At 44.2% G+C, this 24,958-nt stretch overlaps 1 protein-coding gene across 1 annotated transcript in view; it reads left to right on the top strand.

Moving 5' to 3' along the window:
* Positions 1–74: 74 nt before the first annotated feature.
* The window catches only part of mapkapk5 (MAPK activated protein kinase 5), a 36,864-nt gene continuing 11,980 nt past the window's right edge, over positions 75–24,958 (top strand). The window contains exons 1-10 of the mRNA XM_063186288.1: positions 75–1,448; positions 5,257–5,330; positions 14,363–14,438; positions 17,966–18,063; positions 19,554–19,662; positions 20,828–20,917; positions 21,567–21,662; positions 22,265–22,345; positions 22,997–23,184; positions 23,294–23,414. Of these exons, the coding sequence (XP_063042358.1) occupies positions 1,413–1,448; positions 5,257–5,330; positions 14,363–14,438; positions 17,966–18,063; positions 19,554–19,662; positions 20,828–20,917; positions 21,567–21,662; positions 22,265–22,345; positions 22,997–23,184; positions 23,294–23,414 (969 nt within the window). The 5' untranslated portion in view covers positions 75–1,412. The remainder of the gene's footprint in view (positions 1,449–5,256; positions 5,331–14,362; positions 14,439–17,965; positions 18,064–19,553; positions 19,663–20,827; positions 20,918–21,566; positions 21,663–22,264; positions 22,346–22,996; positions 23,185–23,293; positions 23,415–24,958) is intronic.

Below are 24,958 nucleotides of genomic sequence, written 5' to 3' on the forward strand. Positions count from 1 at the left end.
GACTTTCTGTCCTCTAGAGGGCAGATTTTTACCAAAATCAGTATGCAAAACCATGACTGACATCAGACCCCGTGTGAACAATATTGTTTACCTCGAAGTACCATCTCATGTGAAATAAACCTTACATCTTGCGCCTTCAATGCACTTTCATTATGAGGATTTACATCCCAAAGAGCAAATGTTTTCTCCTCAAGACTGCTAGGTATGCAAATGCAACTTTATCTGTTACCGGGTGTGCAAGCAATTAAAATGGACGCACCTCTAAAAGCATGAAGGTTATGTTCAACAATTACGACTATGTTGACAACTTTTTGCACCCATATCGATTTCTGAATGATCTGTCTACAAATACTGAAAAGGATGCTTGGTTTATGACGCTCAATGAAAATAGTGGTCTGAATTATGCCTGAAAACTGTATCAAGGAAAATACATGTTTTCCGTTTGTACAGAAACAGATGCCTGTGCCTATTCAGATACTGAACAGGCGTTGCCGGTGTTTTAAATGTAAAGGAATAAAATATATTCCTCTACCAAAGAAACATGCCCCAATTTACGTCAGGCATCTCAGATAGCGCACCACACACCAGAGCTGGCCACTGTTTTCATAGGTGTACAAGTGGCTAAGCTAGCTCCGTAACGGAGCAGTTCACGAGTTGATGGTAGGCTCAGTTTAAACAGTTCACATATCAGGTGTCTACCATAGTCGTTGTTTTAACACAGCCGCTGTTCCAAATACCATTTAAAAGTTGTGGTTAGCCGTAAATATGCCATGCCTCTTGTAGCGCAACCTCTGATCTCGGAGAGCTGTGTTGGCTAATCTGCCGGGGCTTTTCCATTGCCCATTGCTCCTCCTTTGCTGTTTTTTTCTCTCAGCAGTTTGGAAGACATTGAATGATCGACACTGCAGCAAGTTTACAAACCAGGGGAACGACACCATTGAGAAAAACGACACCGGTGTTAATTTGTCTTTATCCTGTAGGACACTCTTCTGCTAGCTGCGAACACACTGGCGGCTAGCTATTTATACGCGTCTTTGTTTCCTCCATCAAAAGTGATCTCATCAAGCCTATGGTCTTCTGTGTCCACGCGAATGTGTGACATCTACCCTGGTGTCCCGTTGTATTGCACGATTGTTGTATTTCGGTCCAGAAGACTGGAAGAGTCACAGGTCGTGGAATTGGAAAGTCCGGGCCAACTCAGTCCAACGAGGACAAATGCAAGACGACGCGTACCGGGGCGGCCATTTGACTCAAAATAAGTTGTCAGTCATGCCATCTGGTTACAAGCAGTAGCCGGCGCTTTTGACCCAAGTTACTACGCTGCAAGTAACGAAATTGGATGGAATAGCGGGCCTCATTGCTTACCCGAAGATTTGCTCTACAATCGACGGGTTTGAAATAACGGTGGCACCATGTCGGAGGATAACAACGTCGACAAATGTATAAAGGTTAGTGAAGTTCTCTTGTATTGTACTGTGCTCCACACGACAACCTACCTAGGTCTACGTTCTGTGAGCGAGCTGGCACGAGCGTCAAGGTGCATTGTTTTGCCTGGTGTTGGTACGAAACTGCGGTTTGTCAACGACATGTCATTACAGTTCGGTTGACATTATGCGATTCCCAGATTGACGCTCCCATCTCAGGACGCTCCCATTTCATCTCGCTCCCACTAGCCAGACTATCGGTACCACCGCCATATGACGGAGCCAGTTATCTTGTTGATGTTAGTTTTTTGTTTCTAACCCTAACCTTAACCCTAACCCTAACCCTAACCTTAACCCTAACCCTAAACCTAAACCTAACCCTAAACCTAAACCTAACCCTAAATTGCTTGTATGTGGCAGTATATGATAATACGTGAAATATAATCGGGTGGGACCGCACGTCCGGGAGTGATAGAAACACCTGGGACCGCACGTCCGGGAGCGAACTCAGTTGGGAGTATCAATCCCCTTACCACATTATGCAGACCTCAGTGCACTGGGTGCTTGTGCAGCGAGTAGTTTTCCAAGCCGCATTCAGTGTGTACTGCCTTTTTTGAAACAGCCTTAATTATAACAACATTATTCATAGGACCATAGCAAAGGTAAACCATAACCAAATCATAATCACTGGTGTGAACTGACAACCACTGTGTAAGTCCAGAGGATAATCCCCGGTTGCTTTCCTGGCAAGAATGTTACCACATCACACAACGTGTTTGTCATCAGCAAAAAAATGCACACTGTCAGAAGAACTCTCAGACCGTCCAGTGCTTTGACCTGTGTGTGCGCAGGCTGTTACCATTCTACAGTACACTGGCTGACAACAGACAGTTTGTGTTTTATGGACATGTGGGTGTCAAGTTTGGCTGTCAAATCTAGACGACTACCTTATTTGCTTGTATGACAGTGACAGAGGTAGTGTCATGCTGCTGTTTGTCATTTCACTTGCATCCATCAACCCTGCCACCCTTTCTGACTCATAACTACATAGGGTTATGACTCCTTAGTCATCAAGCTTGCATTCTTGCCGCCAGAGACGACTGTAAAGAGAGACCCCATAACCCATTTTAATGCAGCTTCCTAGAACACCCCTATCTGCCTTCTCTTCTCCGCTCCCACAGCTAGCCTAGTTATGGTGTCCTCTCTACCCCCTGGCCCGTAACCATAGCCACCAGCACCACCACTCGTCTCGTCGTCACCCCGCCCCCCCCCTCCTTACCCCTGGCCAGGCATGTCACAGAGACCAGAGCCCCATAATGTGATCTGAGAGCAGAGTGCGCTGTAAGTACGGGGCCCCGGGCAGGGAACAAGAGGTCCAAGTGAAGTGAGGGTGAGGGTGAGGGAAAGGCTGAGCCAGAGTAACTGGAACAGCAAGTGAGAGACAGAGTTGGAGAGGTGTCAAGCGTCTTTCTGCATGCTCCCTAGAAGCGGGGCCGCTGCCAGCTTTGGCCAGGCCTGGGGCGAAGTCCGCTGACAGTGTAATGATGAGGACCCAATTATGGGCCCCCTCTCTCTCTCCATCGGCCTGGGACCAGTAACCTGTTTATACCCCCCTACCAGCTTCCCTGCCTTGAAGTTCATTGAAAAGTTCAGCGAGGGAGTTGCAAGTGGGTGTGGATTGGAGAAGGCCAGCAGGAGAAACGCAGCGCGCTGCACATGTGGGCCAGCATGGATGTTTTAGCTGAATGGAATTGTGTCCACTGTCACAGAGAAACCTACTGTATAGTCCACAATGCATCTATTCTTTGGTGTCACATTGATATTGATACGTGGGGTTTCGTGGCACAGTGGGCCTAAAAAGATAGCGTGATAACGTATAACACATGTTGATACGGGAGATCCAGGTGTAGTGTATCATGAAAGGGTGTATTTGGGGACAGTCATAACATTGCCGTGAAGCGGATGGTCTCTGCAAACATGATTACAATCTCCAGATGGAACGCAAATAAGTAGCCCTTCGACCCTGTATGATTCAGCTATTAAGCTTACTTAAAAAACAAAGAGTAAAGCACAGAATGAGAAATGGGGTGACCGATCGCCCACAGACTTGCAGTGGTCCAGCACCCTTAATGACATACGACCAGAGATGGTGGAAAAATCTTTGGCATGACTGCCAGCATAAAATCTGTGACCTCTGTGTCACGGTTGCGGTCTTGGTGCATCTTTGCGCAACTCAGTCTAACATGACATGGCGCGATACCCAAGAGTTTTATTGTGTTTATAATCTCCTCTGGATCAGAGTTATTTGGTAAAGTTATGGTTTTATTATTCTAGGACTAGATGGACTACTTCTTCTTAGAAAAAGGTTAATGTACGAACTTCACACCTAACTCTATTGCAGTGCGTCAACCTTTTGTAAATTATTATTCACCCATCACGTCATTGGTTGATGACATAGACGTCAAACATATCAAGTTTCATCCAGTTTCATGCTGATGTGCGGTATGAAATGAAATGAAGTGCAATTTTTCCAGTCATTATGAATACTTAGAATTTGATATATTGGTAGTAAGTATTTGTGGAAAGAGTTAACGGAACATTTGTGAATGAGCAGCATGAATTCTGCAAATAACTTAAACTAATGCAAATAGTACACAATGCACCTTTTAAGTTTTAGCAAGGCATTTAAATCTAAACAGGCAGAACATCATACGATCATAAAAGCTGTAACAAAGACACTGATAATCATAACTTGCACAGATAGGAGCAATAAACACGATAAGACCAAACCCCAATGATGCCATACGATGCAATGTGTTCTTCACTTAAATTATTTTTGCATCTGAGCTAGACTTGTTGAAGGAAAGACAGGACATACGTATAACATCTAATCACAGACTTGTTACATTACATTACACTTCATTGCACTTGCCGGACGCTTCTATCCAAAGCGACTTGCAGTTATTTTAGATACAGGATATTGGTTACAGTCCCTGGAGCAATGTCTCAATGGCACCTCAGCCATGGATGGAGTTGCATGGAGAGGAATGGGTGGGGATTCGAACCTGCAACCCTCTGATCTCAAGTCCACCTCCCTAATCACTATGACACGGCTGCCACTTGTGGAGATTAAGAACATGCACATGGAGCATGAGACACCATCAGAAAAAACACAGAGCTTAGAGCCACAGTAACAGACAACCGCAATTGCAATATACTAGATAGAGCGAGATAGGCCGAGTAAAACCTTTGTATCTACTCTGCAATCGATCAAGATGTCAAACAGTTGGCATCTCTATTCAAACCCTCTTACAGTACAGTGAATGAATGTCTTGTTAGAGTGTCTGGTCTGGGTGTAACGGAATGTGGCATAACGTGTAAATGAATGACTGTTTTATGTGAGTCTCGTTCTTGAGGGTAACATGGCCTGGCTACTGTAAGGCAATGACTTTATTATGTGTGTCTCATCTTGAGTGTAACACAGTCAGGGTACTGTACTGGCCACTTTATGTGTGCCTAGTTTGGTTGTAACATGGCGTGGCTGCTGTAAGTGAATGACTGTTCTCATGTGTGTCTCATCTTGAGGGTAACGTAGCCCGGCTATTTTAAGTGAGTGACGGTATGTGTGCCAGGTCTCTGTGTAATGAGACATGGCTACTGTTAAGTGAATGACTTTGTTTTTTAATGTGTAAGGTGTCTGGTGTGGTGAGGGTGTAACACTTGTCGCTTGTGTAACGTAACATTACGTGGCTGGTGTAAGTGAATGCCTTGATATGTGCCTGGTGTCGGTGTAACATGGTGTGGCTGTTGCCTCTGTCTTCTGTGTCTTCAGGAGACCTCCATCCTGGAGGAGTACAACATCAACTGGACACAGAAGCTCGGAGCCGGCATCAGTGGGCCTGTGAGGTAAGCTGTCTGACGTGTGCATGCATGCACACACACACACACACACACACACACACACACACACACACACACACACACACACACACACACACACACACACACACACCAACCAGACACCCAAGACTGCGTAGGCAGACCTGGACCTGAAAATGTGGTCGCTAATGAGTTAGCACCTTAGTAAGCTTCTTATGGGAAATTGCATTGCAACCAAGTAAGTTGCTAATTTAGTGAGCAACAACACTGTTGAGAATCACACCACTTTATGGAGATCACATACATGCACACACCTCAACACTGAGTTCGACTGCATTAGCTGACTTGTTAGGGGAGCCAACACATACATACAGTATGCACATACACATAGACAAACCAGACACCTTAACACCAATGATGGATTACTATGTGGACTCCCTCCTTGGTCTGTGTTTGTGGCCTCGCGTTTTGCTGACGCCCCACCTACCATAAAGTTTCCCCGCTGTCAGCCTAGGCCCTAGCCACAACCATTTTTGGAGGACTATTCTTCATTCACCATCCCATTTGCAAATGAGAAAATGACATTAGAATTGAGCTTTTGCGAGATATTGAAATATCATGCTGTTGTCGTTGACGTCATCACGAGGCCACGGGGAGGCAAGTGAACCAGCGAGGACGGGAGTCCGCATGTTTGAATTAGGGATGCAAATTATTGATTAATTAATTAATCGTTAGTTGATTGCCTTATCGATAGACTTACGATTAATTGATAAGCTGCGTTTCCCCTACCGAAATCTCAATGTTTCTTGAAAAAAAATCTACTAAGTCTAAAAATTTAAAGGAAAAATTTAGATAAAATACTAAATTTAAATTCATTCTATTTAAATTCTTAAATCGAAAAGGTGATTTAAATATTCCCACTATTCACGCCCCTTTTCACACACACACTCACATGCCCATTTCACCTGGGTCTCTTGTCAGTTGAATTGGCCATTAATTGCGATTAATGTTTTTTAATCGATTAACCGTTTGCATACCTAGTTGGAATCCACCCAACGGTTGTTTACATTAGCTGACCTGTTAGAGGAGCACGCACAACATCGCCAACCTGTGAAAAGGCTAATAACCCACAGTGGCTGCGTCCGAATTGGTGGACAAGTTTTAAAAGAGGCATAGATGCTTTCTTCATCCTAACTTCAATCTCGCATTTTACTGACCTCCGAAGTTGGCTGTTGTGGTGTTATGGCAACAGTGTTCTTTGTTGCTGTCTGCACAGAGTGGACTGTACTCAAGTCAAATCAAGCTGCTTTTATTGTTAGATTCTACAGATGCACAGGTCATACAAGGACATTTTAATTGTGTTTCCCTCTATTCAGTGCAAAGACATAGATATGCATGCACAGAGCTGACATTAGCAGGACAGACATTTAAGTTTTTTGTTTGTTTTATTTATTTATTTCATTTAATTCAACACACCCACAGTCTTCTCACCAAGAGGGCAGGGTGTCATGTCACTCCACAAACACGACACAGTTCAAGACGTGGAAAACGTTGGCTGCTCCTTGAGCAGTCACTTGACCGTGCGTTTAGTGTGTGTGTGAGCAAGTGCCCTGCTCTGGTGCTATTGTTGTCCTTGCTCCGCCAGTGTGAAATGAGATTGCCAAAATTCCCCAGCCGTCCAAGGCCTAGGGTGGCTGACAGTTTTGGCTGGGCCCAGGACAAAGTCATCTGATAAAGTACCCCCATCCCCAATACATACAGTGTAACGAAGAGCCCGTTCTGGGCCTCGACTCCTCTCTCTCTGTACAACACCTTCAACCCCACGTACACTCATCACTCCTCATCTCCGCCCCATGGAGCCATAAAAATTGTACCAGTCTGTCTCACTAGCATGTGTGTTGTTTGCTGAGTCAAAAGGAGAGATTATTGCATCCCCTCTCTCCCTCGCCCCAACTCCCTGGACTCACCCTCTTGCCCAGCTGTCCTGAATTTTTATATTACGCTGGCCAGAAGCACTTTTGGTTTTGTTTTTCTTTTTTCTTTTTTGAAGTCATCGAAGTGGAGGCAACGGAACTGTGGAAAGAATATGTTAGAGACTATTGAAGTCATAATGGGGAGATCTTGTATTGCGTTAAAATTACATTACACCTTGCTGTTGTTTGTATCCAAAACACCTTGATGTTATTAAAGGGTATTGGTTACAGTCCCACTCCCTGGAGTAATGTGGGGTTTGGTGCCTTGCTCAATGGCATCTCAAACTTGGATGGATTAGGGAGAGGTAAGGGTGGTATTTGAACCTGCAACCTTCTGAACCATTTCCCTAACCATTTGACCAGGCTGCCCATTTCCATGAAGAACATCCTTGCAGCAAAGGGGAGAAGTTGCGTTGCACCACTGGGACTTGAACCCAGATCTTCACCCAGGGAGTCACAGAGAGGAGGAACTTTGTGCATGAAACCTTATGCTTTCATATGAACCATTCCATAATTTTGTGGCATTTATTTCCCATGAATTTCAAATGACATTTTAGCAATGACGAAGAACAATTTCTGTGTGGAAATGGGGGGTGGAGGAGGTCGCAGAATTATTCTCAGGTTCAAGAGGGGGTCCCAGTAGAAAAAGTTAATAAGTCATAATTAAGTTGGTAACAGTATTCGGTTATTTGGGTAATACATGTATTTCCTGTGAATTTCATATTAAAATTTAATTAGTGAGGGGGAACAAATAATGTTTCCATTTGGAAATTGGGGGCGGAGGAGGTCATTGAAATACTCTCAGGTCCAAAAGATTTTTTTTTTTTTTTTTTTTTTTAGTTTATTTGGCAGGGACAATGCAGTGCACATTGTTACAAACATGACCTGGCAGAGCCATGACACAACTTGCAGATGTGAGTACATGGAAGGTTTATAGCTAGATAGCTAATTTGCAACCTCAGTCCCTGATCAGGCTACCTACTCTAATAAAACATATAAATTATCCAAGAGTACAATTGTACAATACAGTATACAAGACAATAATAAGCCATCTTGAAACATGCTCCCTATAATATAAAAGCCTTGTGCATTAAGAAAAAAAAAACAAGATGATGAGGGTGACCTATATATGCTGTGTGTGCATGTATGTGTGTTAACTATTGTGTGTTATGATTACATTTTTGGTTTTCCAGTAGAAAAAGTTTGGGAACCACTTCATCAAAAAGAATCTGATTGCTGATGAAGCCTGTCTCTCTGGTCTGGCTGATTGCATGCAACACAGCTGTTTTTTCTTGAACCCCACACATGCTGCAGCACACCACTCGCTATATTCCAAAGTACAGATATTTCAGTCGATCTTGTGGTGTGCGTGCATACCGTACGTGTGGTCTGTAGCGTTTCCCACCCTGACCCACAGCTAAACCATCTCACCTCCTTGGCCCAGGGGGGCTGTTATGTAAGCCATAAAAGGACTGCTTGCTGCACGGGCCTACCGGGCCCAGGCCCAGGTGCCCAAGAGTCAAGGGAGGCCCTGAAGCCCTAGCGGCCTACATTTGCTTTCTCATACTGCGTTAAAATCACTGTACTGTATTTTCAAACTTTCTTGGGGGACTACACCCCAGCCCTCGACAGCATATACTCTCACACCTGGCCTAAAACCCTGAATCCTTTTGTGAACCAGCAACACCCATTGAGGGGGGCCTGTCTTGTTGTCCGGCGCAGGGGCCCATGGTATGATAATCCGTCCCTGAAGCCACACACACACACACACACACGGTGTCCCGTCCACAAAGCTGTTGAGAGGCATACCTCCGGAGGGATAGCCAGCGGCAAGCAAGAGATTAAGACGAGGGGTGTTGTACACACTGCGTGTACGATTAGCGAACGCTAACTCTCGTTGTTGTACAGTGTAGTCCTCTGATTATCTCTAAGCTATTGGTTGGTATGGTAGGGGTGTGTGTGTGTTGTGGCTTGGGAGCGTGGTGTGGTGTGCGTCTTCATATTGGACAGTACATAGTACACATTGTTTTATCTTGAAGCTTTTTTCCCCTCCCCACGCCCCCCCTCCACCCTCGCGTCCTCTGAAGAGTCAGTCTTGAACTTTGCTTAATGCTAGTCCTTTCCTTTCGGTGAGGAGGCCTTTTATTGTGTAACCACAGAAGGGTTGTGTGGATAATGGTTACTTTTGGGAAGTTGCCTGGTTGCTGTGAAGCGGCAGGGGAAGGAATGGAAGTAATTAATCCACCCGCAAAAAAGCAACGTAAAGAAAAACAACAAGCACAATTACAAACCGGATTCAGCCTTCGCATCTAAAAAACGATTCCAAGTTTATTTTATTTTGTTGTCTTTTACACAGAGGAGCTTAATGTGTCACCTGCACCATCACCTATCCATGAATTTCTGACAGCTTAGAAATGTCACTCCTGCCTGTACTTCATATCGCCTCCAGGTATCTCATAGACCTCAAGAACCATTTGTCACAATAGTCTACTGCCGAGGGTATAGACAACACGCATCCATCATCACTGTCGTAATGTAATATACAGTATGAGCATAATATTGCATAGCATGGCTTATACTGCTATAGTGGTAATGCCGCCAAGTCACTTTTTGCTCAGTACCTGGCAATGTGCACAAAGTCCAGTCACTAGAGACTACATTTTCATAGCTCATGCATTTCTGCCTTAACATACTGGGCCCTTCTGCCATGGTTAGTCTCATGATGAAAAAGGCTAGCGTTGACGACAAAGCTGAACGATCTCTACCATTGTAGAAGAGATTTAGGTCAGGTTAGGTTAGGTTAGGTTTCTTTATTAGTCTCCACTCTCCACCATGAAGAATTGTGTCTCAGACAGGGAGGTTGCAGTACCAGAAAAAGACAACACTAACAAACAAAACAGATCATTAAAGTGATGTACAGTATGTTGCCATTGAGATAAAATACAAGGATAGCATACATGTAGATGGATGGATATATTCCCAATATCCAAAATCATTGCAACATTCAGCAGTGCAATTAGTCTGATTACTGCACTTCTATCGCAGTTGTCTTCCTTATGTTCCTGGAAGACAACCACGCTCCTCCAATACAAATGGTCTGGCCCTGCCGTCTGCTCGCTCTAAGCAGTCCCAGTCAAGACTGTTCTCTGTCATTGTTCCTCAGCGGTGGAACAATTTCCCAGAGGCAGCAAGACTAGACACATCTCTTTCAACCTTCAAGAAGCAAGTCAAGTCTCTTCTCTTTCGTGCCCATCTACTATGCTTGAGCTGCCCCAGTCCTGTGCCAGACTCTATGGTATGATGTGTATGTGCGTGTGTACTCTACTTGACCCTGTGCTAATGTACTAACACAAAAAATAACTCTACTTAGCATCTGGACTTGTTGTTCTGTATATTCCCCGTACACTTTGTATCTGCTAGTGATGTTTGCTGTGATTATGTCCTTGATTGTCGCTTTGGTTGTGTACTGTACTCTATGTACTGTACTATGTAATGTACTGTCTGTAATACACCTCTTTTTATGTATATATATTTCCCCCAGTGTAATGGTATGGTGTCTTAGCTCATTGAGCCACCGAGCCCCACTTACATCTCCTTTGACTGAATGAAACATTATCATTGCTTTATTACATATTTACCTAATACACCTTGAAAGGAAATCATAAAGGTCCATAACAGTGCCCTATGCTCCCAAAAAGTTTAATGGCACAATTAAACTGCCAATAAACTTTTTGGGAGCATAATACAACAGTGTTACGGACCTTTATAATTTCCTTTGAGTTATCTTCTGTTTGGTCCAGCACCTGTGCCACGGATGTGGGCTTATTCATTTGTAATTGTTTAATTGATTTTTGTTATTTTTTACTTGATTTGTTATTTAATGCAACTGAAAGTTATATTTTGTAACTTGCACTGCCACTTGGTCAGAACACCCTTGTAAAAGAGATGTTTAATATAGAGATGCACCGGATCCTGATTTTTACGATCCTGCCGGATACCGGATCCACTGCTTAAGATCCTGCCGGATCCGGAACCTACGAAAGGGTCGAAACACATAGCCAACTCGCACACGTGGGCACTTTTTATTACGTTTGCGCAAACTATTTTGAAGATTCATTGGCTTACTGCCACACTGCCTTCAACGGCCGCTTCCAAAGGGCTTTCACTCCATGCAGCGATTGGGGTTGTGAAAGACTGACTGAAAAGCCTAGGCTACGTAAAAAGTAGAGATGCCCCAGATCCTGATTTTTAGGTAACTGCCGGATACCGGATCCACGGCTTAAGGTCCTGCCGGATCCGGATAGACCGAAAAACCCTATTATCCTGCCGGATCAGGAACTGGATCTTGGATCCTCTACATCTCTAGTTTAATATCTACAGGTCTATTTTCCTGGTAAAATAAAGCTTGAAAACTGACTTTTTGTACCTTTTATGTACCACTTCCTTCTACTTAATTTGGAAATCTGCTGCTACTGAGTCTTGTACTCCAAACACAATTTTGTTGCCTTTTTTGACAATGACAATAAACTCTTGAATCTTGAATCTTTACATCACATTACATTTGGCAGATGCTTTTATACAAAGTGACTTACATTCGAGGACATAATAGTAGCATACATCACTTGCAGATACAAAGTGCACAGGAAATATACAGAACAATAAGTGCATATGCCAAGTAGGGCTAGTGCTTTTTTGTTTTTGTTTAAAGTACATCAGCACAGTGTTAAGTAGAGTACACAAATCCGCACAACATGTCGTCCTCTAGGTTAACTTTGCCATGATATTCACCGTCCTGTTTTCCCCATGCAACCAGTGAGCTTTACTGCACAATGCCTCCTCAGTCTTCTGTACACCACCACCACCACTGCCCATATTCGAGCGTAATGCGCTGGATTAACAGAACCATTTTTCAAGCTGTTTTATTCCATCTGGCCTCACAGCAGTGCGTGGGTGGATTAAAGGCTAAAAAATAAACAAAAACAAACATAAATAAACCCACCCCCTGCATTTTATTTAACGGGCAGAGTAATAAAGACAGAGCAGCGGCACTGACGGTGTCACGGCGATGGTGTTATGACTTGACAAAATGCATCAGCCAAAAATGTCACATATCATTTCATGACATGTACCAAAACATCTTAATTAACCTTCTGCTTTAAGACTCTGCGGCTTGGTCAAGATCCCCTGTTGACTGTCTGTTGTCCCCATGAGCACTAAATGAGCATTGTTTTCCCTTTGCAAAGACCAGCCATCTATAAATCCACATTTACAGACTTCGTCTCTGCACGCTTACACAAACAGTAAGACAATCACCTTCATCAGATAGGGATTCTTGAATAAGCATCCAATGAAACGCAGTGAATGAACTACTTGACAAAGATAAGGAAGTGCACTTCCAGCATTTGGCAATGCCGTGTTTCCCGTAGACCAAGCAGCATTGTGTGGTGCTACAGGCAAAAATATTGGAGGCCAGTGCAAGTGTTGTGCATGAACCCCCATTAGCATGTTTATGGGGCTGGTGACCAATTTGTGGCGCTCGCTTTTTATTCTGTGGTGCTGCACCACAGAATGGTCTACGTATGGGAAACACTGCAATGCTGCTATATATGGCTGCCCATTCAGCACTCTGGCTAGACTCACAGGCCAATGATGTTGGCCTTTGAAGTGTCAGTATTACGGGAACGTACCCAGGGGAAAGTAGGTTAAGTAGAGCTGCATGTGTTCCTCAACTCTGTAATGATTTTTGGAGAATGTGAAGAATTGTTTGGATAGAACTTCAAGTTGAGGGAGTGCTATTTTTAAAATGTGTGCATTGCTCTACTGAGTGTACTGAGGAGGAATGTGTAGGTATGTAGAGGAGTGTATATTGGAGTGTATATGAATAGATGTGTGTACATGTATTATATGTGGATGTCTGAGGATGTTTATGTGTATGTGTGAAAATGGTGTCTATATGTACTGTAGTATAGCAAATGAGATGTGTACTACAAGATCTAAAAAAACAAATATCCCTAAGGGACAATAAAGAATCTAATCTAAACATTCTCTTGAATGCTTATTTCATGTGGGTCAATGACATTTGTGCGCAGACGTCAGGTGGTACAACCACATCTAATGCCTATGAATTAATTACAATTAGTAATTGGTAATTAATGTACTGCAGTGAATATTCTTCTTGGATAATACACCAAACAAAACACAGTAGTGGAATTAACTGTGGTTGCACCATCCTACTATTAAAAAGTCATTGACCACAGTCAAAATTCACTAGAAATCCATTGCGCAGAGCCTACAGTAGCCCTCTCTGCACCACTGCAGTCAGGTGTGTGTGTGTGTGTGCACGCTCGTGTTTGTGAGTGCATCTACAGGTATATTTATGCCAACTGTGCACAAGACCAGGCACTCTGCCCGTTCTCAGCTCTGTTCCGCTCTCCAAGCTTACCACTTCCCCTCAGCCTTTACCTCTCTAGTCTGCACACAACCATTACAACCACCAACTGGGGCAGCCGTGGCCTTGTGGTTAGGGAGGTGGTCTTTCAATCTGTGGGTTGCAAGTTCGAGTCCCACCTGACCTCTCCCTACACCTCCATCCATAGCTGACGTGCTTGCCTTGATCAAGGCACCGAACCCCACATTGCTTCAGGGACTGTAACCAATACACTGAAAAATAATAACTGTAAGTCGCTTCACTTTGGATAAAAGAGTCAGCTAAGTGTACTGTAATGTAATGTAACTGGCATATTGATGAGGAAAATTTGTGATAATCCAGATCCACTCAATTATGTTTTTTGAATGAAATAACTTTTTCTTGTATCCACATGTTTTTGTAATTATCTGATTACATGCATAACACATTTCCTCATAAACACATTTTGTATGACATTCTCATACTTTTAATACAATACAATTTAATACAAACATTTTGTGACATCCATGGGCAAAAGGAATACTGCATTAATGAATTAACATTGAACATTCCACTTTCTCAGAAAGCCATAACAATGTTCTCTCTCTCTCTCTCTCTCTCTCTCTCTCTCTCTCTCTCTCTCTCTCTCTCTCTCTCTCTCTCTCTCTCTCTCTTTCTAGGGTATGTGTGAAGAAGTCGACGCAGGAGCGGTTCGCCCTCAAGATCCTTATAGATCGCCCCAAAGCTCGCAATGAGGTACATCCTTACTCTCCTCCATCCTTACTAAATCTACTCTTCTGGGCCCTAGCGTGGCGCTAACGGTAGCGCACTCGTCTGCTACGAGGCCGACCCAAGTTTGAGTCCAGCGCAGGTCCTTTGCCGACCCTTCCCTGTCTCTCTCCCAACTCGCTTCCTGTCTCTCCTCCATTATCCTAATAAAATGCTTTAAAAGCCCCCCAAAATACTAAAAAAAAACTAATCTTCTGTCTAAATGATGATTAAGATGGTAAATGCATTACACTGCATTGCATGGTTACAATCCATGGCCCAATGCCCACCGGGGGCAGGTTAAAACACAAATTTGATCCATACAGATCTAACCCAATTTAGCATACAGAGCCTTGAAGACGGGCAGCTCACCCATTCAATGCCATTATATAAGTGTGGAGCATGGCAGGGTTTTTACTTGTGGTGGATATATTAGTTTTTGTCCTTGTGATTGTGCTGGGTGACTGACTGCTATCTACTGTACGTAGCCACTGTGTCCAGTGCCACTGTCTACTGTAGTTCATGCGCACTGCTTGCTGTTTTGCCTTGGTTCAATCCTGTGTGACTCTGTGTTTTATATAAATGTTTATTCTCCCGACGTCTGTATTTGGACTGTGCTCCATGTCTGTTTTTACTTTGTCCACTTCTGTTTTGGTTTTCTGTGTGTGTGCGCACCTATGTGTGTCTGCATTTGTATTTGTGTGTGCGTGCGTGCGTGCGTGCGTGCACTCTCTCGCTGACTTGACATTTTAAAAGCAGTTGCATTATGTCACTTGGCATGACTCGTGAGGTGGTGGGCTTTAGTCACTTATTGTCATCCAGAGGCCGACAGGGTCAGCTGCAGGACAGCCTGACCTCCGCTTACCTTCTCCTCCTTCTCATTCAATCATTCCTCACTGGCAAACCTGACCACCTCCTCCTCCTCTTCTTCCCCCTCTCCCTCTTCCTCATCCTCCTCCTTTTCCTCCTTATTCATTCAATCTTTACTGGAAAACCTGACCTCATCCTCTTTCTCCCTCTCTTCCTGCTCTTCCACCTCCTCCTCTTTCTCCTCTTCCTACTCCTTCTTATTCATTCATTTCTCACTGAATAGCTGGACTGACTCCTAATCGTCCTCCTTCTCTTCCTCCTCCTCCTCTTCTTCCTCCTTCTCCTTATTCATTCATTATTCGCTCGTCCCTCTCTTTATTCATTCCCTCTCCACTGACCTTTACTTCTCCTCCTCCTAGCTCACACATTTCACTGACCCCATACTTCTCCCACATGTTTTGTGTGCTGAATGGCATGGCTTGTGGGCTTATTTAGGGGGATACCTATGGGGATATCTACATGTACTATATATAGACCATTCTGTGGTGCAGCACCACAGAATGAAAGCTAAAGCACTACAAATTGATTTGGCCTCTCTTCTCCCCAAAAGCAATTCATTCATACTCACTCATACAGAGATAGAGAGAGATGGAGGGAGAGAGAGAGGGAGAGAGAAAGCAATCATCAGCCACACAATGCTCTGAGGTGGGTGTGAGGAGAGTATCTGGCTCTCCCTGTGTCCTCCATTATCACATTACATCACATTGCACTGACACCTTTGTCCAGTGGGACTGGCAGTTATTTACAGGGTATTGGTTACAGTCGCTAGAGCAATGTGGGGTTTGGTGACTTGCTCAAGGGCACTTGAGCCATAGTCAGGCCGTGCCCTCCTAGTGATGCAACAGCTTCAGTGTTGCTACCAGTCAGGTCAAGAGCAACGCAAGTACTTTCTGAGTTCCCGCAAAATCGTAAACTCCTCCCACATTGTTGAGAAGCAAACAATTATTAGCAAACCAAGGGAGGCCGTTTGGGAAATGTTAATTGTTATGCTCTTGGTCAGACCAAGTCTCGAAGAGATTTGAAAGTCGATGATAATCAGGCTACTTGAGCCATGGATTGAAGGTGTGCGAGATGGGGGTTTATTCGTCCACATTAGTTCGCCAGTCGGGATTCGAACTTGCATCCCCGAATTACAGCAACAGTTTGGCATGGGAGCATTGGTACGATACCACTGAGCCAAAGGTCTGGACCAGTTGTTCTCAACCTTTTTTGACCAAGTGCCCCCTGGATATCATCATAAGCCTCCCAACGCCCCCCTTTTATCTCATTATAAGCCTACCAATGCCGCCCTTTGCTAGTCGGCATTCGTTTCACATGCAGTCCTCTGATTCGAAGACCAATTCCTTAATCAACTCTCACACTTCCCAACCAACTCCCTAAGGCATGTTGTGTGGGTGTGTGCAGTTATAACATTATACAGTACTGAATTATTTAGTTGTAACCCTGTGCTAATGTAGTTATTAAAACACTAACCCTACTTGGCATCTGGACTTAAAGTTCTGCATATTTCCTATGCACTTTGTCTCTGGGAGTGATGTATGCTTTATGTCCTCGTTTGTAAGTAGCTTTGGATGAAAGTGTCTGCCTAATGTGATGTCTTGTAATGTAACCATGAAGCCATGCCATGGCTCCCGTCCTCCCCCGTGACCGAGGTGGTGCCTTGAGCGTGGCATCATCCCTGTCCCTCAGTAGTGCTCCCTGGGCATCGTTGTCATGGATGGGCCCCTGTTCATGTTCACCATGGGTGAAATGATGAGGGTGAATTACATTGTGTTGCAGCACTATGTGCTGTGAAGTGCTGCGTGTGTATGATCACAATGACTAAAAGGAGCCAACTTTCAGTTTTTCAACTTCATGTAGACAGGACAGTGAAGAGTGGGACAGGAAGTGAGTGGGAGAGAGAGACAAGGGAGGATCGAGAAATGACCTCGTGTCGGACTCGGGACTCAGGAATCGAACCCAGGTCACCCGCGTAGCAGTCCAGTGCCCAGCCGATTAAGCCACGGCTGGGCCAAGAGCCAACTTTTCAATCACTTTGATTTCATTAAAAAAAGTTGCTTGAAAAGAGCAAAAACTTTTCTTCACCAAGGCACTCCAAAAAGTATAGTTAAAAATGTCTTTATTATTATGACATGTCCATTAAGGACTTTTAAAATTGCCCACGCGTAGCGGCAGTAGAGCCTTCCTCACAACTTTTTTGACATTGAACCTTGAACCAAAGAGCACCCACAAGAATACTTTTTTCATCTTTCTAAAGGGACTGAGCACGCCTCTGACTTCCAAACATTGTCACTTTGATTTAATATTGGAACAAGAGCAATCAGACCTGGCTGCCCAGTGCATGATGTACGTGAGGTAGACTGGGAAACCCCATGCTGCTTTCCACAATCGCTCTGATCTGAAAGCTTGTCCCAAAGTGCTAGCCTGAGGTAGGGAGCCAATCCGACAACAGGGATGGGTGGACATATTCCTCCTCAAATGGAAGCTTGCAGTATGTTTGAATACAACTGACACGATTGGCTATGGACTATGTGTGAGGCCAATAAACAGCTGTTGCCAATCATAAACCACACCTCCTTTGTCGTGAATGAATTGTGCCATACAACTTATTATTAAAATTGTGTTTTGTGTGTTTTTTTATGCAGGTGAGGCTACACATGTTATGTGCAATTCATCCAAACATTGTACAGATCATCGAGGTGTATGCCAACAGTGTGCAGTTCCCCCACGAGTCCAGTCCGAGGTAGAGAGAACACACACACACACACACACACACACACACACACACACACACACACACACACACACACACACACACACACACACACACACACACACACACACACACACACACACACACACACACACACACTCATACTAGGGTGCATCAAACGCCCCTCAAAAATGAAAACTTTGCAATATCCCACTCTGCTCTTGCCGTATTGTTCCTGTGCACTATCTTAACTCCCTTGTAAATTTCTAGCAAATTTGTTTGATGTTAAAGGGTGGCACAATAGGCTTGAAATTTTGAATGGTAGTGAATGGGCATTTTTAGCCAAATCTGTGCAAAGTGTATTTTGAGACTGTTTTGATCAAAAACAGTAAGGACAGTCATTTGGAAGAATGCTTCAGTTGCCTTTCCACTTCCCGGGACATCAAAACCCCAAAAGATGGCCAAATAATGGATACATGGGCGTTCAAACATGGCTGAAAGATTAGCAAACGGGGCCTAAAGCCTTGCTGAAGGAAGGCTCTAAAAAACAAGAGCAGGGAATTTCAAATCTAGGAAAGTGGAAAGGGAACTAGAGCATTCTTCCAAACGATTCTCTTTACTAGTTTTGACCAAAATGGTGTAAAAACACACTTTTCAAGCAATTTACTAAAACAGCCCACCACTGCCATTCAAAATTTCAAGCATATTGTGGCACCCTTTAACATTAACCAAGATTTTACACGGGCGTTATGTTAATACAAATGAACAATTTTGCAAAAGCAGAGCAGGATTTTCAGATGTTGGGGCGTTTGATGCACCCTAATGCATACGCATGCAGTACACACACACACACACAGTCAAGTCACTTAGTGAAGACAAGCACATATATGCAGTACACACACACACACTGAGACGCATGCATGCACTCACACACACTGCTGAAGAGAGAATGCATTTTTCATCAAATAGTTTCTGTGTGCTGAGCACTGTAGTCCAGACTGGGTTAATGGCGGGTTCAGGGTGTCAGATATTCTCAGAGAATTCTGTAGCAGAAGCAGCACATGGGATGCTTGCTGTGCGTCCTTTCATTTCATCCACAGACTAGATATAAACATGCGGTACATGATGAACAAATATTTTAGATGAGAAATGCACACATGCTCGCTCTCTTACTCAGTCAGTCACTCACTCACACTCGGACACACACACGGGGGGACACACAGGGACACACACACACACACCAAATAGACAGGTCACTATATGTGTCTATGTCTCTATGTCTGAGTGTTGGCACAGTCACATGCAATCCACAGCAAGAGACAAGTAGATTTTTCGTATTTTTTCAAGGGCGCCTTCTCCGTGTTTTCCCCCACCTCAATATGGCGGAATGTTCAAAAATTGATGTCTGATTAAGTGAATTGGCAGGGCATTCCTGTTGATAGTCATTTGTGTTACCCACTGTAATACACTAATCTCTCTGTGTTTTTTTTTCTTTTTTTTCTTTTTTTTTTTTTTTGCAGGGCACGGCTATTAATCGTCATGGAGATGATGGAAGGGGGTGAGCTGTTCCACAGAATAAGCCAACACAGACACTTTACAGAGAAGATGGCCAGCCAGGTCACCAAACAGGTAACGACCACCAACATCTAGTGTAGTGCTCGTCAACTGGGGCTCTACAGCACCTTGGCGTTAGGAAGGCCTAGTGAGGCGTTGAGAAGGATAGGGGGTGCTGAGTTGTCAATAGGGGGGATTAGTCTATTATTTTAGTGCTAACTTGAGTTGTCAGGCTTATGACGAGTTGAAGGGGGCGTTTGCTCAAAAAAGGTCGGGAACCACTGATGTTGCATTTGCATGAGCTACTTGCATTAGTGTTTACCTTATTGTGAAGTACATTAGCTAGTAGCCCAGTGGTTAGAGAGGTGGTCTTTGGATGAAAGTGTTGCAGGTTTGCATCCCACCCTGGGCAGTAGGAAAAAATAAGTGTGTCGTCTTGATTTCCATGGCTGCAGAGGAAGGCACCTAACCCCACATTGCCCCATGGACAGTAACCAATACCCTGTAACAAGTTTAAGTTGCTTAAGGTGTCAGCTAAGTGCACTAGCCAGATTATAGTGTTTGTAACTACATTGTTATTTGAACAGTATTGAACACATAAAACCCATTTGATGACCTAATTATATTTATAAATTGCTGTACAATTGTCCATAGAATGAACATGAGCAATCGGAGATGGCAACCTGGCCCGCTGTCCAGTACTAGATAAAGGTGATCTTGTGTGCTTGGCGCCACCCAGAGGTGACCCAAAACACTGCAGAGACAGACAGACAGACAGACAGACAGACAGACAGACAGACAGACAGACAGACAGACAGACAGACAGACAGACAGACAGACAGACAGACAGACAGCACTGACTACTGTTCACTTTTCGCTTCATCAGGATTACTGACACTATTTTCAGATGATTCCATTTCTTTGGTCAAGTTTTCCTGCCTCTTACCAGCAACTGTAGACTTGTGCACAGGGACATCTCTGTACTTTGTAATCCACAAATGACATTGAGATACTCAGACTTTTCATTTCCCTAGCATAATGACTTGATTTGATCGCACAAACCGCAATTTTGACAACGTAATCGCAATTTAATACCGAAAAGCAATTCATAGTCAGTCTTCATCTCACAAGCTGTCAAGTTATCTTATCTGAGCAATATCCTCAATTTATTCCTGACGTCATTTCAATTGCATCGACTGATTTGTCTTCGTCTTCTTCCGTCTCCTTGTGGTTCTTTCAGATAGCACAGTCGCTGGAGCACTGTCACTCGCTCAACATCGCTCATCGAGACTTGAAACCAGAGAACCTCCTCTTCAAGGACAACTCGCTAGTGAGTCACTCCCCGTCTCAGACACTCTCAGCCAGCATGCATCAGCTACTCTGTCTGTCCAAGCTTATAGATAAGGAACTTGAACTTCCATGCATGTATTTACAGTATAATTGAGTTGTACTATGTTTTGCATAATGATGCATGTTCTTCATATGCAAGACTTATGTAAACAAATGCTATTTCTAATATATTTATAGTATGTTTTTATATTGCGTACTATTTCACTCGCTCAGCCAGTATGCATCAGCTTCTGTTCGTCTGTCCAAAAACTAGCTTATGCAGAAGGAACTTGAACTTCTGTGATAAATGTATTCATAATTGGATTGCATTTCTATCTAGCATAATAATGTGTATAATTCATACACAGTACACAAGCGGAGTCTCCATCTGCATCAACGAGCTGCTGCATCTGCAACTTTCACAAAGCCACCGCACTAGCCTATGAATGAGGCACATGCATGATAAGATGCATGTATATATATTTTTAATTGAATGATGTGTAAGCTCACAAAGCTGAGCAGAAACACAAGAGGGTCTGGCGAGAGGCGAGGTTAGGAGAGCCCTGATTGAATTGGGATGAGTAATGACAGTGCTGGTTTGTAACTGCACTCTGTTTGTTGTTTTTCTCTTCTCTGACCTCTCCTGCTAGGACGCTCCAGTGAAGTTGTGTGATTTTGGCTTCGCTAAGATCGACCAGGGCGACCTGATGACGCCACAGTTCACTCCCTATTATGTAGCACCTCAGGTGAGATCTCACAGTATGTCTCTCTACTAGCCGGGGGGGGAATATAAGAAGAATCTTACTTTCTCTGGTTGTAGCTTAACCGATTAACCCTTAAGATCCCAGAATATTTTTTGTGCAATAAAGGATGTTTTTTTGCGTTCAGGAAGGCATACATGTACCGAAATGCATGTGTGCAATAATGAAATCTACCCTTTGCAATGTATGGCCTCTTTTTTTGAAACACTGAGTTGACCATTTGGGCCAGTACCCTCACAATTTATTGACTAAGCGTGAAGCATGCTCCCAGCTGTGAAATTGACTCCTATTGGGTTCGCCATGTACTTACTCTCTCATTTAAAAAAATACTGCTAATGGGTTGTATTTGATTAGTAATAATACTAATGCAGCTAACACTGATACTAATGCCAATGTTGGGGGAGTTGGACTGTAGATCACAGAGTTGCAGGTTCAATCCCTTGAGTAAAGGCACCTAACCCCACATGGCTCCAGAGACTGTAACCAATACCTTGTATCTAAATAACTGTAAGTTGACTTGGATATAAGTATCACTAAGTGTAGTGTAATGTAATGGGTAAAGGTGTAATGTAATTGGTCTTGAACAGGTTCTGGAGGCACAGAGGCGACACCAGAAGGAGAAGTCTGGAATAATACCTACCTCACCAACCCCCTACACCTACAACAAAGTGAGTAGCAAGAATTCAATGGCTCAATGTCATTGTAGTAGTATCACACGTCAGGGTGGTGCAACCACAGCTAATGCCACAATTTTATGGATTAAAAATCAATTACCACTTAATTTATGGGCATTAGCTGTGGTTGCACCACCTGACGTCATTGACCCACATACCTTCGGTGATATGCTCAAGGAGAAGGGGTTCTTCAGGTCTAGTAAGCCGTGTCAAAGTTAAGAAACTCAGGCAGATACATACATGTGATGTGACACTAATAGTAGTACTATTTTACTACAGTACTTCTCCCTCCCTGTCTCTCTTCGCCTGACTCTCTGTCTCTGGCTGTCCTTCTCCCTCCCCCTCCTCTTTGCCTCTTCATGAGCAATGTCATATGAGGGTTAAGAGACTCAGAGAGTAATTTTGGCATGCACGTGACGCAATGCTCTCTTACCATTTCTCACTTTCTCACACACACACGCACGCACACACACGCGCGCTTACGTGCGCGCGCGCGCACACACACACACACACACACGTGCGCGTGCACACCTGTACCCGTACCCGTACACGTACAGTTGTATTGGATGATTCAGAGACAGGCTCAGTGATGCTGTGTAATTTTACTCAAGATCCTGCTCTTCCCTGCTTCCCTCCTCCACCTAGAGTTGTGACCTGTGGTCACTGGGGGTCATCATCTACGTGATGCTGTGCGGCTACCCGCCGTTCTACTCCAAGCACCACAGCCGCACCATCCCCAAGGACATGAGGAAGAAGATCATGACGGCCAGCTTCGACTTCCCCGAGGACGAGTGGAGCCAGATCTCCGAGATGGCCAAGGACATTGTACGGAAGTACGTAACCACGCACCCACGCACATGCGCACACACACACAGACAGATCTTTATTCTTATATTTGTGCCAAAATAAAAAATGTTGACACCGTGTCTCTGTCTTTGGTAGGCTTCTGAAGGTGAAGCCAGAGGAGAGGCTGACCATCGAGGGGGTCCTGGCCCACCCGTGGCTCAACTGCACAGAGGCGCTGGACAACGTGCTACCCTCGGCCCAAATGATGATGGACAAGGTGAGTTGAGGAGGTCTGCCCTCGGCTCATGGCACGCTGGTCTAACCGGATCCATTTGTGGATGGTGGCTGGGGAAATCTAAAACGTAGAAGCCAAACAGGAATTGTGGCTTCGCTGCACAGAGGCGCTGGATAGTGTTCTGCCCGCTGCCCAAATGATGATGGACAAGGTCAGTTTGAGGAGCTCTGTTCTGGGTGCTCCCTAGAGATATGTTTACCTGGCCGTTCAACTGAGCCCCGAGGAAGGTCGACCGAAAGCTTGGACATTCAATTAACACAAAGATGTAAGTGTTCTGACATTTTTCTTACAGTGCGGTGCAATTCGTTTAAATACCTGGCCATACTACCAAATTGAAGAACCAGACTCTCATGGCGCATTCAGGCCAACTGAGAACCGTACCGGTGCCCGTTCACACACATTATTGTGAACCGGCCGGCAAGTTCAACCCACAGATCTTAGAGTTTGTGAACCCGAAAGTTGGTTCGCAAAGCGAACCGAAAAATACTTGTTTTTTTTCTCTGCAAACCGTGATGACAACGTGGACGTCAACAGGTTCATCCGGGTAACACAGTGATGTGTGGAAAAAGTTCAGAGCCAGGTATGAACACGGGTCGTTCGCAGTTGAGCAATTAAGTGCCGAACGTAACTTGTGCGGGCACTGGCACAGGCACGTACTGAAAACAGTACCCGTGACCAGAGTTGACGTCATGACTTTGTCTATCTTGGTCCGTTTGTGGCTCAGCAAATACGTCACAAACAAAAGGCATTGGGTTACAAATGTAAACGCCCAATACGGAACAATGAATTCTGCTACCATCTTGACCAAATGGTGATGGTTGTGAGGTAAGTTGAGGAGCTCTGCTCTGGCATATCTCGGGGCACTGTTGTCCATCCAGGTCCATCCGTGGTTCAGCATGTCAGTCACAATCAAAACAGCAATGATCGTTTGAATAAAAAAATGTACAAGCCTGACGTGAATTGTGGCGCATGGAAACGCATCATTGGCTCAGTTGCTCAGAGGCGCTGGATAGCTCTCTGCCCTCGGCCCAAATGATGTTGGGCAAGGTCAGTTGAAGAGCTGTGCTCAGGGTTGTGTAGAATCCCCATAGTCGGCTTGCTGTTCGCGAGCACACTGCTAAAATGGAGTAGCCAGTCTCTGCAGCTGCCTCAGCTGAATTACATCTCACTACAGAAAGCAGATGGCTGCCTGTTCCAAAAAAAATCTTTGTCAGCTTTTTGCCAATTCATGAGCAGGGGTGAAGACATGAAGTAGTCTATCTGGGGTCTGTTTGTTGTTCATTTAACACGTCACAACTTAGCAGCAGCTATTGGTTAAGTTAAAAAAGAAAAGTATAAGCATAATGTGAAGCAAAGGAATTCTTGCGCACCTGTGGCCTGTGATGTTAGAGAATACAAATATGTCACGACCAAAATGAACGTTATGTAGGTAACCGCGGTTCTTTGAGTTTCGGATGACCAAAACGAAACTGAACGAACAAAAGGCACTAGATTAAAAACATAAAAGCCCAACACGGAACAAATGA

This window comes from Engraulis encrasicolus, chromosome 21, assembly GCF_034702125.1.
Source record: "Engraulis encrasicolus isolate BLACKSEA-1 chromosome 21, IST_EnEncr_1.0, whole genome shotgun sequence".
Classification (NCBI taxonomy): domain Eukaryota; kingdom Metazoa; phylum Chordata; class Actinopteri; order Clupeiformes; family Engraulidae; genus Engraulis; species Engraulis encrasicolus.